Raw genomic sequence first — 16,520 nt, forward strand, 5'->3', positions numbered from 1 at the left:
AAATTTTCACAAAATTGGATCTTAGAAATGCGTACCACCTGGTTCGGATCCGGAAGGGAGACGAATGGAAGACGGCATTCAACACCCCGTTAGGTCACTTTGAGTACCTGGTCATGCCGTTCGGCCTCACTAACGCCCCCGCGACGTTCCAAGCTTTGGTAAATGACGTCTTGCGGGACTTCCTGCATCGGTTCGTCTTCGTATATCTGGACGATATACTCATCTTTTCCCCGGACCCTGAGACCCATGTCCAGCATGTACGTCAGGTCCTACAGCGGTTGTTGGAGAACCGGCTGTTTGTGAAGGGCGAGAAGTGCGAGTTCCACCGCACTTGTTTGTCCTTCCTGGGGTTCATCATCTCCTCCAACTCCGTCGCCCCTGATCCGGCCAAGGTTGCGGCGGTGAGAGATTGGCCCCAACCAACAAGCCGCAGGAAACTACAGCAGTTCCTCGGCTTTGCAAATTTCTACAGGAGGTTCATTAAAGGTTACAGTCAGGTAGTTAGCCCCCTGACTGCCCTGACCTCCACCAAGGTCCCCTTCGCCTGGTCGGATCAGTGCGAAGCCGCGTTCCAGGAGTTGAAACGCCGGTTCTCGACTGCACCAGTTCTGGTGCAGCCTGATCCTGATCGCCAGTACATAGTAGAAGTGGACGCCTCTGACTCAGGGATAGGAGCCGTGCTGTCCCAGAGTGTGGAGGCTGATAAAGTTCTCCATCCTTGTGCCTTTTTTTCCCGCAGGTTGACCCCAGCTGAACGGAACTATGACGTCGGCAATTGGGAGCTCCTCGCGGTGAAGGAGGCTCTTGAAGTGTGGAGACACCTGCTGGAGGGGGCATCGTTGCCCTTCACGGTTTTCACGGACCATCGGAACCTGGAGTACATCCGGACCGCCAAGCGGCTGAACCCCAGGCAAGCCCGCTGGTCTCTGTTCTTCGGGCGCTTTGACTTCCAGATCACGTACCGCCCCGGGACTAAGAACCAAAAATCAGATGCATTGTCCCGGGTGCACGAAGAAGAAGCCAAAGCGGAGCTGTCGAACCCCACCAAGACCATCATCCCCGAGTCCACTGTCGTGGCCACCCTCACCTGGGACGTGGAGAAGACCATCCGGGAGGCCCTGACAAGGAGCCCGGATGCGGGGACTGGCCCCAAGAACAGACTGTACGTCCCACCAGAGGCAAGAGCTGCCGTATTGGACTTCTGTCACGGGTCCAAGCTCTCCTGTCATCCCGGAGTGCGTAGGACCGTGGCAGTAGTCCAGCAGCGCTTCTGGTGGGCGTCCCTGGAAACTGACGTCCAGGACTACGTCCAGGCCTGTACCATCTGCGCCAGGGGCAAGGCAGACCATCGGAGGACTTCGGGACTCCTCCAACCCCTGCCGGTGCCTCATCGCCCCTGGTCTCACATCGGCCTGGACTTCATCACGGGCCTCTCGCCGTCCCAGGGCAACACCGTAATTCTCACGATAGTGGACCGGTTCTCCAAGGCGGCCCACTTCGTGGCCCTCCCGAAGCTCCCGACGGCCCAGGAGACGGCAGACCTCCTGGTCCACCACGTCATGCGGCTGCATGGGATACCATCGGACATCGTTTCAGATTGTGGTCCCCAGTTCTCTTCGCAGGTGTGGAAGAGTTTCTGTAAGGAGCTGGGGGCCACCGTGAGTCTCTCGTCCGGGTTCCACCCCCAGACAAACGGCCAGGCAGAGCGGGCCAACCAGGAGCTGGAGCAGGCCCTTCGATGTGTCACCTCCACGCACCCGGCGGCCTGGAGTCACCATCTGGCCTGGATCGAGTATGCCCATAACAGCCAAGTTTCGTCTGCTACCGGCCTCTCCCCTTTTGAGGCATGTTTGGGGTACCAGCCCCCATTGTTCCCGCTGGTGGATGGAGAGGTCGGTGTGCCCTCGGTCCAGGCCCACCTCAGGAGGTGCCGCCGGGTGTGGCGGGCCGCCCGCTCTGCCCTGTTGGAGGCCCGGGCGAGGGCCAAGACCCATGCGGACCGCCGGCGTTCCCCGGCCCCCACATACCAGCCCGGGCAGGAGGTGTGGCTCTCAACAAAGGACATCCCCCTCTGTGTGGACTCCCCCAAGTTAAAAGACAGATACATCGGACCATTCACAATCCTCAAAATCATCAACCCGGCCGCAGTGAAGCTCCAACTCCCAGCTTCACTGCGGATCCACCCTGTATTCCACGTGTCCCGTATCAAGCCACACCACACTTTGCCCCTCTGTGCACCTGGACCTACGCCGCCTCCTGCCCGGCTCATCGACGGGGAGCCTGCTTGGACAGTCCGCAGGCTCCTGGATGTCCGTCGTAAGGGCCGGGGGTTCCAATATCTGGTGGACTGGGAGGGGTATGGACCTGAGGAACGCTCCTGGGTGAAGAGGAGCTTCATCCTGGACCCGGCCCTCCTGGCCGATTTCTACAGAAGACACCCGGACAAGCCAGGTCGGGCGCCAGGAGGCGCCCGTTGAAGGCGGGGGTCCTGTTATGTGGGCCGCTGAAGAGGAGGTACTGCTGGCCCACTACCACCAGAGGGCGCCCTGCTTGGAGTGCGGGCTCCAAGCACGAGAGGGCGCCAGACCCAGAGGAAGTGACAGCTGTCACTCATCACACCAGCTGTCACTCATCTACACCACTACTTAAGCCGGACTGCAACTCCACCTCCCCGCCGAGAAATCGACTACCATTAAAATGGTCATTTCTCTGCTGACAGACACTTTGTGTGTTTAACCTGAACTTCTGTTACAGCCGTTTTCCTGGAGTGTTTCCTTGTCTGAGGGATTGGCGTTTGGTGTGACAGCGACGGCTTCGCCTCACATCCCAACCCAGATAAGTGGTTAAACCAGGTGCTGTACAAGTGTGTGATTGGAGGTGGAGGTGCTCCCTTCTAACTGTGTATGGACTGTGAATTACTGAGTGTGCGGACTCACACTCATACATCTTATCTCTGCTTTCTGCCAGCAGTACCAGTGTCGACAGCCAAAGACAGAGGCCACCTGGGGACTCGGGACTTGGCGGCTCCGGTGTTCTTCAGACCGTTGGTGGTGGAAGCCGTGTGGGACGCGGCTTCTCTCTCGTCAGGGGTCTTCTATCTTCGAGCCTGCCCACACGTCACCTGGTGTTTATTGACTGTGCAAATTTCTGTACATTTAGTTGTGTATTATCACAACATTAAATTGTTACTTTTTGGCTTACTCATTGTCCGTTCATTTGCGCCCCCTGTTGTGGGTCCGTGCTACGACACCTTCCCAACAAAGGACATGAAATGATTATTGAGGAACTGTAGTAATTTTCCGACTGTTCATTTGAATGTCTGTACTGGACAAGGCAGGGAAATCTACTGGCACAGCAGCCCCACCAAGATGTTTTTTTCACCAGCCGCCACTGTAAATGATATCCAAAATTTATTTAGTTTTGTTACACAGACCGTATGCCATACAAGAAAATATCATTTTTGGGCTATGTTCACATGGAGTTAAGCTTTGGAATGAATTGAATGAAGAAATAATTAAATGTACAAATGTTTATAAATTTAAAAAATGTCTAAGGACAAAATCATGAGAGAATATAGAATATTAGCAGAAAAATGAATGTAACTGCTGAAATGTAAGACAATCATGTTACTGTTATTGAGTTATTTGATGCTTGACGACTTGACGAGGACACAGCGTTCGGGTTGGAATTGTGGGAAGAAATGGATTTCTTTTTGTTTTTAATTTTTAAGTTTTGTTATCAGGAGCAGAGGATACAAGATTTATCTGACTTCTGTTCCATTTTGCTCATGAAAAACGCTTATGCATTTCGGCAATAATGACAAATGACAGACAAAGGCAAATGACATGAGGATGAAATGATGATGATGGAGGTGATGGTCTAGTGGTTAAGTGTTGGGCTTGAGACCAGAGGATCCTCAGTTCAAATCCCAGCCTGAGCAGAAAATCACTAAGGGCCCTTGGGCAAGGTCCTTAATCCCCTAGTTGCTCCCGGTGTGTGGTGGGCGCTTTGTATGTCAGCAGCCTGACATCGGGGTGAATGTGAGGCATTGATGTGTAAAGCGCTTTGTGCGTCTGATCCAGATGGAAAAGCGCTATATGAATGCAGTCCATTTACTATTTTACCATTCAATTGCATGAGGAGGATATTTTGTAAATACATTTAAAAATATCTTGATAATACCAGTAATAATGTTTTGTTCATAGCACATTTTAATGAACTGCAGCTGGAAATACTCACTCACTCACTCATCTTCAACCGCTTTTCCGGGTTCAGGTCGCAGGGGCAACAGCTCCAGCAGAGGACCTGTGGAGGCAAAATTTCAAACTTTGGACCAAGCAGTCTCTGGCTGTCGTGGAAGGAAGAGTCAGGAGGATGACTGGTTGTCAATATGAACAGGTTTATTATACGCTACAAAGCGCTTTGGACACATCAACGAACAGCATACAGCAAGTGTCTGTTTGAATCAGTACTTAGAGTGCACCCTTATGTACACGTCAGGATGGTGTTTGTGCACAAGTTCTCATGAGCTCATCTACCCAGACTGATACTGGTAGCTATCTGAAAATGACTTCATCTGGAAACAGGCTGTGGAGAGATGAATTCCAACAAAAAATGTTTTGTCTCAAGGCTGCAGTTAGGCGCCGATCAGAACAGACTCTGTGTCACTTGGGGTCAGAGAGAAACATGTGGCTATCAGTCATTCTGCACAAACTGCATGAACAGTCTCTGGATTAAGCAAGGACACTTCACAGTGCATTCCCACAGCAATGGACACAATATCAAATAAACGTGGCATCACATGAAGACAATTATTTTGCTTCCACAGACCCCAGACTTCTCTTTCCTGTGCCACCTTTGGGATCCTGAGGCGTTCCCAGGCCAGTGTGGAGATATAATATCTTCACCTAGTCCTGGGTCTTCCCCGGGGTCTCCTCCCAGATGGAAGTGCTTGGAACACCTCCCTAGGGAGGTGCCCAGGAGGCATCCTTAGCAGATGCCCGAATCACCTCAGCTGGTTCCTTCAAGGCGAAGGAGCAGCGACTCTACTCCGAGCTCCCCACGGATGACCGAACTTCTCACCCTATCTCTAAGGGAGACACCAGCCTCCCTCCTGAGGAAGCCCACTTCGGCTGCTTGTACCCGCAATCTAGTTCTTTCGGTCATGACTAGGGATGGGTATTGATAAGATTTTATCTATGGCCTAGTTCAAAAATAATGAAGCCTAACTGCTGATCTGTATTGCATTTGTCATGAACAAGCCATTATTTTATTTAGCATGAGCCAGATTTATCTTTAAGTTGCCTATAGTCTCTTTGACAGGTACTGAAAATTTCATGGAAAAATTCCACATGGTTCCAGAGATATGCACAAAATTTACCCCCAAAATAGCACTTTTTTCATCAATTTTGTGCAATATTGATATTTAGCATTATCATTTAAAGTTGAATGTTAAAGAAATTACCTTGTATTTTGTCAGTTTGTTTGTTTGTGCTTCATATTAACACACAGTAATACATTTTTGTAAAGGTAGAAATGTCATTTCCTAGAAAAACATCATGTTTCTAAAGCAAGGTAAAACTGTCGCAAGCGTAACGCTGAGAATAAGTCCTTGATTTATTTGTGTCAAAACCTTAGCTATGTCTCCTACTCTGCTTCAATAGAATAATTATATTACTTGTTCAATAATACCAGGAACTAATAGACAGAATTTCTTTGTTTCAGGCTTCTGCAGACTAAAGAAGATATATCCAACTGTTGTTGCAAGCGTTACACTCTAGCGCATTATAGTATATATACACTGATAATTTCTAGCAATGACTGAACCAAGACCAATAGAAACATTGAAAGTCTAATATATAACCATACCTAAAATGATAACATTTCACAAAAAAGACCACTTTTATATTTTGATGGTTATGTCACACTTTGGCTTCATTATTTTTGAACTATCGATGCCATTATCGATTCCGCTTATCGGTCCGATTCCTTATCAATTCCCTTATCGATACCTCTTGTGAATTTTCTGTGTAATAAAAGTAGACTTTACAGGTTTTCTATGTCAACAACATTTTAAATTGGTCACTGTATCCTTGATCTCTGGACATAAATAAAAATAAATAAAATCTGTAGTTTTTGTCAAAAGCATTTCCTTTCAGACATTTTGGCATGAATGTCTCTCCATACCTCTGAGCTGAGCTCAGCCGGCTGCTGCACGTCAGTGCAGGACGTCTCATTTTAGGAAGAAAAAAATGTTTTGATTGATTGCAGTTTGTTTGTATTGCAACGTTTGGAAAGAGGTGTCATTTGATTTAAATGGTGTTTCTCTTTGAATTTAATATGCATATGTCATGGACATGAATGAGCGTAGCTCATCAGCACCTCACCATGTCATTTAGGTCCTTCAGACTTTATTTTGAGTAAATGCTTCAGGGGAGCATTAGCATGGCAAAAACCTTTCAGCTTCTGGGGGAGCTCTGCCCCCCCAGACCCCCCACCTTTTTAAGCATTTTTCTTTATTTGCCTCTCACATGGCTGGAAATGCTCCTCATCATCTAACCATGTCCTTTAGGTCCTTCAGACTTTTTTCAGTAAAGTGGTTCTTGGGAGCACGAGCATGAGCATGACTACAACCTGCGTTTTTAAGCATTTTCCTTATTTTGCCTTTCAGCTTCTGGAGGGGCTCTGTCCCCCATACTCCCCACCTTTTCAAGCATTTTTCTTTTTTTGGTTTTCAGCTGACCCCCTAATTACTGCCCTCTTAACCCCCTGCTACTCTAAGCATTTTTTTAAATGTCGATGTAAATTGGGCTCCGGCCCCCCACGACCCTTAATTAGACTGAGCGGTAGAAGATGAGTGAGTTTTCAGCTAGTTGACATTAGGGCTGTGCAATATGGACAAATTTTCATATCTCAGTATTGTCATATAAATTGTCATGTAAATGTCACTTATACATGCTGTTCATATTCTTGAGCCACTTAGGTGGGTAGGGAGAGTTCCCATGGGATAAAAAAAGCTTTCCAACCTACCATCCCTGGTTCTCAAGACCAGGCAGCTAAGTGGCTCGACTCTCTCTCTCTCTCTTTTTTAAAGATTTTTAGGTGTACCTTAGTAAACACTAGTAGAGTTCCACCTTAGATTTGGAATGTATAATAGAAGATATACCTCACTGAATTTTCATATCAATATGATATATATGATTTGACAAAAAGTGCAGCAACAGTGAAAATTAAACATTCTTAAACAAAACAGTAATAATACCACACTCATTTTGCACTCATCATAAGGTTAGGATACTGTGCCCTCCAAAAGTATTGGAACACTTGGAATTTCACACATTTTAATTTGTTTATGCCATTTTAAATACAAGAAATACAATAAATAAATAAATTAATTAATTAAAAATAAAGAATAGAAATTTCTAAAATGATTTTCCTCAAACTCAAACTGAAAGCAAATCTTTAAAACTTGATAAAACCTGTAAATAATAATCAGTTTTATTGCCAGTTTTCTACAAGTCAGGGGATGGAAACATGAACATTTCCAAGTCACTAAATATGTCTTGGACTTTATTTACATCAATTATGAAGAAATACAAAAGTTTCTTTCACCAAAACATCAAATCTAGGCTTTCTGTCAAATTGTAGCTGAACTTTCAGGTCTTTTTAAGAAAATCCTCCTCTACACCACTTCATCAGGAAGGTGGATTTCATATCTTTAATTAATTTTTATGAAGTTGTAGAGCTTTGCTTTCAGTTTGAGTTAAGGAAGATAATTTAAGAAAAAAAAATGTATTTGAAATGAAATAAACAAATTACAATGTGTGAAATACCAAGTGTTCCAATATTTTTCAGGGCAACTGAGAAACATTGAGGAGCAGCATCTTACATCTCATATATAGTGCAGCAGATAAGAGAATATTTAGAGTGGAATCCTGCAAATGGTGATACAGGCACCACATTCTGCACAAATAATTTATAAACATTAACTCTTAAAAAAACTGATTGGCCACTTGAATTTTCAATAGGCAGTCAATCAGCCAAATTAAAAGATGCTCCAATCATATAGAAAACTACACCACATTATTTCCCTGATTATAAAGATTCCAAAAAGGTATAGTTTGGACAATCTGTGACTGAATGTTATGGAGTTATGAGGTAAAAGCAGTAAGAATGGTGACAAAGGTCAGTTTCAGTTTGTACAGGCGTCAAAAGTTAAAGTTGCTCCATTAATTTTGCTCCAGCTGTATTTGTGCTGAATTTGATGCTTGTATCACCATTTGAAGGACTGTTTCAATTATCTGCTGCACTAATAAGCCAAGAGAGCATGAACCAGCCCTGTACCATGAGTGAGCTTCACGCCACTTCACTCATATTAATTCCGAATCATTCTAACTTGACTCGGCAGAGAGCCCCGCAGTGTTTGGAGTTGTGTGAACAGAATGGAGGATTCGTTTCTCGTTTCTTTCTCCTGACAAGACAGGAATCCCAGTTAGTGACTTTAATCCGCACAAAAGTGACTCACGATTGACATATTCAGGGATGAAAGTGGTGAAAAAAAGCTGAAACCCAAAATTACCCAAAATTATTATTGTTGTTGCTGCTATTATTATTATTAATATATAAATAAAAATAAAATAAAAAAGTATTACAATTTGTAATACATTTGACTCTTTTATGACAACAAATGCTGAGCCATTAGTTATTATACAGAAAACAATTGCACACAAACGTGTTGAGATGCAAACAGCTTAATGCTAACTTTAACACTGAAAATGCCATAGACATGCTAACGTGTTAGCGTCAGTCCCGTTTTTAAGTTATAAAATACATCTATCAACTGTTTCACAAGACCATAACAGGTTGGTTTAGCATAAAAAAAAGGTAAATATTACTCACAGACATATGCTCTTTAGAGTTTTAGTGGCAAAAAATTAAGATGAAGCGAAATAAAACAAAGAACCACGAAGCAACAGATCGAAGCACTGCTTCATTGATTCAAGGTTCAAAACAAAGCCGCGCTGCAGAAATGCTTGATTACAGACCCGCTGCAGGGTCAATTAAAACATATCGCTTCAAATGACCGGCGCGTCAGCGCAGCGCTACGCTACTGAATATTGTGCCATGCAGGAAATCACCCCATGGGACGACCCCACAAGACGCGTGTCACTGCAGGATTTCTCCACATTGTAATAATTAAATCACATATCACATTTGCAGTGGCTCACTGCTGATGTTTTCGCGACACAACAACCCAGCTCTTCATGACACGGGGGCCGGCCGACTCTTCATGAGACGAGCGCATCAGGGAATTCATGTAAGACATAAAAGAGAGAACAGTAATCCTCGTCATTTCATCATTACTTCCTGGTGTACGTCTAGGCGCAGGCTAACTATGCTCTTTATAACAGGAATTAAGTATTATAAATTGTGGTGTTTTATTAATGACTTTCCACGTGCTCACACTGTGTTCATGGGTGCTAACACGAGCGGGCATGATACCATTGCTGCGGTATCGTGCACGCCTGTCCGACCGTGCATCCCTCCCAGCAGCAGGTGGAATGTTTTGCAGTTCCCCATTTCACCTTTGGTTCGTGGATTTTCTTCCGGTTTCTGTGTCATTCATGTTATGTGTGAAGGGGCCCTTGGATTCTTTATGCATTTGAAGGCATTTTCAAAGCAGCCTTGAAATCATCCCATGTAACAAAGTTGTATTTCAAAGTGTACATGCTGATTGTAAAGTAACATCGCCAGTAAACACAAACAATGGGATGAATAAGAAGGATTGGATGGCTGCGGGATGTGAAACAGGAAGAATAAAAGGAGCCTAGTCATGGAGGGAATGCAACACTAGTGTGAAATACATTGAAAAAAGCTCTGTGCAGCACTTTTCTGTGTGCACGTTGCATCACATTTAAAGTGATGTGGCCTAGGGGTCAACAACAGATCCTCTTTTTTTTCAATTTAAACCAGTTTACTGACGGCAGTATGAGAGAAAGAATTCAAACAAATCAGGAAACAATTCATATGTTAAATAGTAATTATCTTCATTGTCTACGCAATTATAATTTAACAGTTTTTTAAAAATGGATTTCAGAATTAAAAAGCTTTCAGAGCCAACAGTCAAAATAAATCTACTGTGCAATTCCAGGTTTTAGGAGCTTACAGGCCAAACATTTTTTTTTTTAGAGAAATTGGGGAGAATAGTCTCTGCAATTGTAAGAGCAAATATTCAACTGTGCAGAAAGAAAGTAATTTCAGTTACAATGATGCGGTGAAGATTAGCTATACCATGTCAAAGCAGTTTTTTTTCATGTTTTTCTCCCGTCAAAATATGAATGATTTGGGCTCATTTTCTAACTATTGTATGAACTGATTCTTCATCCTCTGCATAAGCTCTGCATAAGCATATTACTGTTTTGTGTTCAAGAGACCACTGCACACCTCAGTTGAAGTGAGAAATTGATTGCCAGCACTGCACCTGCTTTGGCCCAGAAATCATAAAAATACCAACATAACCTATTATTAAACTGTCAAATTATAGAATATAGAAATTGCCAGTCAAAGTACATTGTTTTGTCAGCAGAAATGTGTTTTTTCGTAACTTTAAATATAGAGTGACATACTGTAACATCAATCATGGTACATCAGTCACATAATTATGGAGTCATTCAGTTTATGCCTTTGATTTGGAACATGGCAAGGAGTAGCGGAATGACAGTTGCTTGCAACCTTATATCCTAGAATAAAAAGAGTTGTTAAGGGCCCCTTCACACATTGCGCGAATTTGGTCGAATTACGGTGAAACAGTGCGAAACAGTTCGAATTAAGGAACCACAAAAACAATCGCGCCAACAGGCAGGCATGCACGATCCTGCTGTGGAAAAAAAACAAAAAAACATGCAACCCACAGGGTTCAAACCTGCACTTTCCCGAAACCTTACCACTGTGCTATCATCACGGGCCTGTGAATTGTGCGGGAAAATGCCTGAAGTCAACAAAGAGATGGATGTATTAAAAAAATAATAAAACCACACACCATAAAACCCCCTCTTATCGAGTCTGAACCATCTGTTCCTCTTTAGATGAGCCATGGTCACAGACGTACAATCATGAAATGACATTAATGAAGCACTGCACTGTTATCATGTTCACAACTCCTAGTCCAATGTGTCCAGTTGACCCGTGCGCGTGTCCATGTGGAGCAGAGCTCACGTGGGTGAAATGACAGTCAGATTGCCCGCTGTGTGTTATAATCTGATGGTCAATTGTCACCTGGTGCAGCCTGTCAATGTGCGTGCCGTATGCACGCTTGCCACAGCCCGTCGCAACAGCGATATATGTTTTTATGTATGTCCACGTGAAGACAGCAAGCAGACACACGCGTGTCGAGTGGACAGCTGAAAGTTCATGTCCATCCAAACACGGTAGGTGTTTCCCAGCTGTGACGTCCAGAACCAGGTAGGAACACTCAGAGGCTGTATGTTTTAAGTCCCGGTCACTTTAAAAGGCTTTCTTCCTCTCTGAATGTAATGTCAGTCACCGTGGAATTGCCCAGCTGGTGAAGAAATAAACTGAACTGTGAAAATTTCAGGAGATATTTTTGAGTGTACTAAAGTTCATTCATTCATCCATTATCTGAACCTGCCTGTTCCAGTTCAGGGTCACCAGGGAGCTGGAACTTATCTCAGTGCCCATTCCAGTCTATCCCAGAGCGTGAACTAAAGTACAACAGGTATTTATTTATTATTACCTCCGCCAAGGAGGTTATGTTTTCGGTCACGTTTGTTTGTTTGTCTGTTTGTCAGCAGGATAACTCAAAAGGTTAAGAACGGATTTTGATGAAATTTTGTGGAGTGGTTGGAAATGACAAGAGGAACAAGTGATTAAATTTTAGTGGTGATCTGGATCACGATCCGGTTCCTGATGCTAACGCGTTAGCATGTCTATGGCATTTTCAATGTTAAAAGTTAACATTAAACAGTTGCAGCTGTCTTCACGTTCGGGTGTATTTGTTTTCAAATTGTAATATTTCTTAAATTTATTTTTGTTTATATATATTAATAATCTAATGATTATTATATACAATTTTAGAGAAAGAGACAAAAAGAAATAGATCACTGTGCCAAGGAGGGAATCTCTTTAGGGTCAGTGACCCTTTGGCCTTGTTTAGAGAAGTGTTTCATAAATGTTAAAAAATTCATATATTTGCAGTTTAGATGAATAATAAATTGAATTTTGTCTCTTATTTGTTTTTGTCTATAAGCACATGCAATATCAATATCAGTGCTCAGATGACAGTAGCTTCTGGGAAAGGTGCAAGTTGCAATAAACTGTGATGCCAGGCGCTAAGGATACATGCTATCCAGTCACAGCAGATGAAACTTTTTTTTTACTACTGAGCAAACATCATTGTTAGACTTTTTTAGGTTCAATGATTCCACGGCGTATGGATGTTATGGCGTCAGTGACCCCATGGCCTTGGCGGAGGTTTGCACTCTCTGAGTGCTTCTAGTTACATTATTATTTACTCTTCTCCTCTGTGTTTCTGATAGATTGTGTCCTCCAGGAGAAAATGACAAGGAAATCTCACACCAGAAGAGTTCTGACCCCACTTTGTGCAGAAATAAAGGTAGGAAACATTTTTTTTTAACCACAATGAGATGACAATCAGTCAGTGTAACAAGTGGAGTCAACAAAACAAAGCAAACAACAAAATAACAGTTGTTTTAAACAGGGGGTTTGGGGGAAGACACAACCTTTGCTGCTGATTTTCTTGATTACAGTTTAACTTCCACATCTGCAGAGGTTATTCTGTAATTTTAGAGATTTTAGGCATTTTTTTTAATGTTAAAATTTATTATACAGGATATTTGGAAAGTGTTCACAGTGTTCCACATTATATGTTGCAAATTTATTAAAAATTAAAACAATCGAAGAAATCGCATGTACATAAATATTCATGCCAGATGGTCAATACTTTGTTGATGCACCTTTGGCAGCAATTACAAGTCTTTTTGAATATGATGCCATAAGCATGGTGCACCTATCTTTGGGCAGTTTTGCCCATTCCTCTTTGCAGCACCTCTCAAGTTCCATCAGATCTTTTTTCAGATCTCTCGAGAGATGTTCAATCAAATTCAGGTCTGGGCTCTGGCTGGGCCACTCAAGCCCAGCCTTTATATCTTGACTGTGTGCTTAGGGTCATTGTCCTGCTGAAAGACAAACCGTCGCCCCAGTCTGAGGAGCATGTTTTCATCCAGGATGTGTCTGTACATGGTTGCATTCATCGTCTCCCTGCTGCTGAAAAACATCCCCACATGTCAGAGTGACCATCAGGTTCTTGGTCACCTCCCTGACTAATGGCCTTCTCTCCTGATAGTCCTTCTCTCCCAGTGAGTTTAGACAGGTGGTCAGCTGTAGGAAGAGTCCTGGTGTTGGGAAAGGGCAATGACACGGACCCACAACAGGGGGCGTAAATGAACGGACAATGGATTGAGCCAAAAGATAACAATTTTACTGTTGTGAATGTGCACAACGAAATACAGACAATCACAGAATTTGAAACAGTCAATGTACAAAGGTGACGTGTGGGCAGGCTCGAGGATAGAAGACGTCTGTCCAGAGAAGCGTGGGGTCCCACACGATTTCCACTGCCAACGGGTCTGAAGTACACCGGAGCCGCCAAGTCCTGAGTCCCCAGGTGGCCACCGTCTCCAGCTGTCAGACCTAGTACTGCTGGCAGGAAGCAGAAACAGTTAGGTGTGGGTGTGTGCACACCTAGTAACACAGTCAGCAACAGTTCCTTTATGGTGGGCAAAACACCTCCACCTCCGAAACAGGAGCACAGTCAAAGCAGAGCCTGAATCAACTACTTATCACAGCTTGTAGTGAGGAGTGAAGACCGTCACTCTTCCGTCACCCACAAACCCAGCCTCCAGCTGAAGTAGGGAAACAGGTATGCCTGCAAACAGTTCAGAAGCAATTACGTGCGTTCGGCACAACAACGGCTGAGAGAATTACCTTGTAGGTAGAAGATATCTTGGAAGCGAGGTGGAGATGCTGCCCGGCTTATATGGTGGTGGTGGTTGATGAGTGACAGCTGGCGTTGACGATGAGTGACAGCTGCCACTCCCAGTTGCTCCTGTGGGGCGGATGCGCCCTCTCGTGCCCAAAGCCCGCACTTCAGGCAGGGCGCCCTCTGGTGGTGGGCCAGCAGTACCTCCTCTTCAGCGGCCCACACAACAGGACCCCCCCCTCAATGGGCGCCTCCTGGCACCCGACCAGGCTTGTCGGGGTGTCGGGTGTAGAAGTTGGACAGGAGGGCCGGGTTCAGGATGAAGCTCCTCTTCACCCAGGAGTGTTCTTCAGGTCCATACCCCTCCCAATCCACTAAGTACTGGAACCACCGGCCCCTCCGACGGACGTCCAGGAGTCGGCGTACTGTCCATGCTGGCTCCCTGTCGATGATCCGGGCAGGAGGCGGCGCCGGTCCGGGAGCACAGAGGGGTGACGTGTGGTGTGGTTTGATCCTGGAGATGTGGAATACCGGGTGGATCCGCAGTGAAGCTGGGAGTTGGAGCTTCACTGCGGCTGGACTGAGGACCTTGAGGATTTTAAACGGGCCGATGAATCTGTCCTTCAGCTTAGGGGAGTCCACTTGCAGGGGTATGTCCTTTGTTGACAACCACACCTCCTGCCCGGGTTGGTATGCAGGGGAACACCGGCAGTCTGCATTGGCCTTGGCCCTCATCCGGGCCTTCTCCAGGGCAGAACGGGCGGTGCGCCACACCCGACGGCATCTTTGTAGGTGGGCCTGGACCGAGGGCACACTGAACTCTCCCTCCACCATGGGAAACAATGGGGGCTGGTACCCCAGACACACCTCAAATGGGGAGAGGCCGGTGGCAGAAGACACTTGGCTGTTATGAGCGTACTCGATCCAGGCCAGATGGTCACTCCAGGCTGCCGGGTGCGCGGATGTTACACAGCGGAGGGCCTGCTCGAGCTCCTGATTAGCCCGCTCTGCCTGTCCATTCATCTGTGGGTGGTACCAGGACGAGAGGCTCACGGTGGCCCCCAGTTCTCTGCAGAAACTCCTCCAGACTTGAGAGGAGAACTGAGGACCACGATCCGAGACAATGTCACTTGGTATCCCATGCAGACGTACGACGTGGTGGACCAGGAGGTCTGCTGTCTCCTGGGCCGTTGGAAGCTTCGGGAGGGCCACGAAGTGGGCCGCCTTGGAGAATCGGTCCACTATCGTGAGGATGGTTGACATGCCCTGGGACGGCGGGAGGCTCGTGACAAAGTCCAGGCCGATGTGTGACCAGGGACGATGAGGCACCGGCAGCAGTTGAAGGAGACCTTGAGTCCTTGAGTGATCCGCTTTGCCCCTGGCGCAGGTGATACAGGCCTGGACGTACTCCCGGATGTCGGCTTCCATGGACGCCCACCAGAAGCACTGCCAGACCACTGCCACGGTTCTTCACACCCCGGGGTGACAGGAGAGCTTGGAACCATGACAGAAGTCCAGGACTGCAGCTCTGGCTTCTGGTGGGACGTAGAGTCAATTCTTTGGGTCAGTCCCCGGGTCTGGGCTCCGTGCCAGGGCCTCCCGGACAGTCTTCTCCACGTCCCAGGTGAGGGTGGCCACGATAGTGGACTCGGGTATGATGGATTCCGGTGGATCCGACAGCTCGGTTTTGACTTCCTCTTCGTATACCCGGGACAAGGCGTCAGATCTTTGGTTCTTGGTCCCGGGGTGGTAGGTGATCCGGAAGTCAAAACGCCCGAAGAACAGTGACCAGCGGGCTTGCCTGGGGTTCAGACGCTTGGCGGTCCGGATGTACTCCAGGTTCCGATGGTCCGTGAAAACCGTAAATGGTACCGCGGCTCCCTCCAACAGATGTCTCCACTCCTCAAGAGCCTCTTTCACCGCAAGGAGTTCCCGATTGCCCACGTCGTAGTTCCGCTCTGCCCGGTCAACCTGCGTGAAAAATAGGCACGGGGTGGAGAACCTTGTCGGACTCCCCGCTCTGAGACAGCACGGCTCCTATCCCTGAGTCAGAGGCATCCACTTCAACCATGAACTGGCGGCTAGGATCGGGCTGCACCAGAACTGGTGCAGTCGAAAACCGACGTTTAAACTCCCTAAACGCGGCTTCGCACCGATCTGACCAGGTGAAGGGGACTTTAGAGGAGGTCAGGGCTGTTAGGGGACTAACTCCCTGACTGTAGCCCTTAATGAACCTCCTATAGAAATTTGCAAACCCGAGGAACTGTTGCAGTTTCCTACGGCTTGTCGGTTGGGGCCAGTCTCTCACCGCCGCAACCTTGGCCGGATCAGGGGCGACGGAGTTGGAGGAGATGATGAACCCCAGGAAGGACAAAGAGGTGTGGTGGAACTCGCACTTCTTGCCCTTCACAAACAGTCGGTTCTCCAACAACCGCTGCAGGACCTGACGTACATGCTGGACATGGGTCTCAGGATCCGGGGAAAAGATGAGTATATCGTCTAG

At 46.3% G+C, this 16,520-nt stretch overlaps 1 protein-coding gene across 1 annotated transcript in view; it reads left to right on the plus strand.

Moving 5' to 3' along the window:
* Nucleotides 1–12,560: 12,560 nt before the first annotated feature.
* The window catches only part of trpm3 (transient receptor potential cation channel, subfamily M, member 3), a 746,932-nt gene continuing 742,972 nt past the window's right edge, over nucleotides 12,561–16,520 (plus strand). The window contains exon 1 of the mRNA XM_034170010.1: nucleotides 12,561–12,631. Coding sequence (XP_034025901.1) covers nucleotides 12,575–12,631 — 57 coding nt within the window. The 5' untranslated portion in view covers nucleotides 12,561–12,574. The remainder of the gene's footprint in view (nucleotides 12,632–16,520) is intronic.

Source organism: Thalassophryne amazonica, chromosome 5 (assembly GCF_902500255.1).
Source record: "Thalassophryne amazonica chromosome 5, fThaAma1.1, whole genome shotgun sequence".
In the NCBI taxonomy this organism is placed as follows: Eukaryota; Metazoa; Chordata; class Actinopteri; order Batrachoidiformes; family Batrachoididae; genus Thalassophryne; species Thalassophryne amazonica.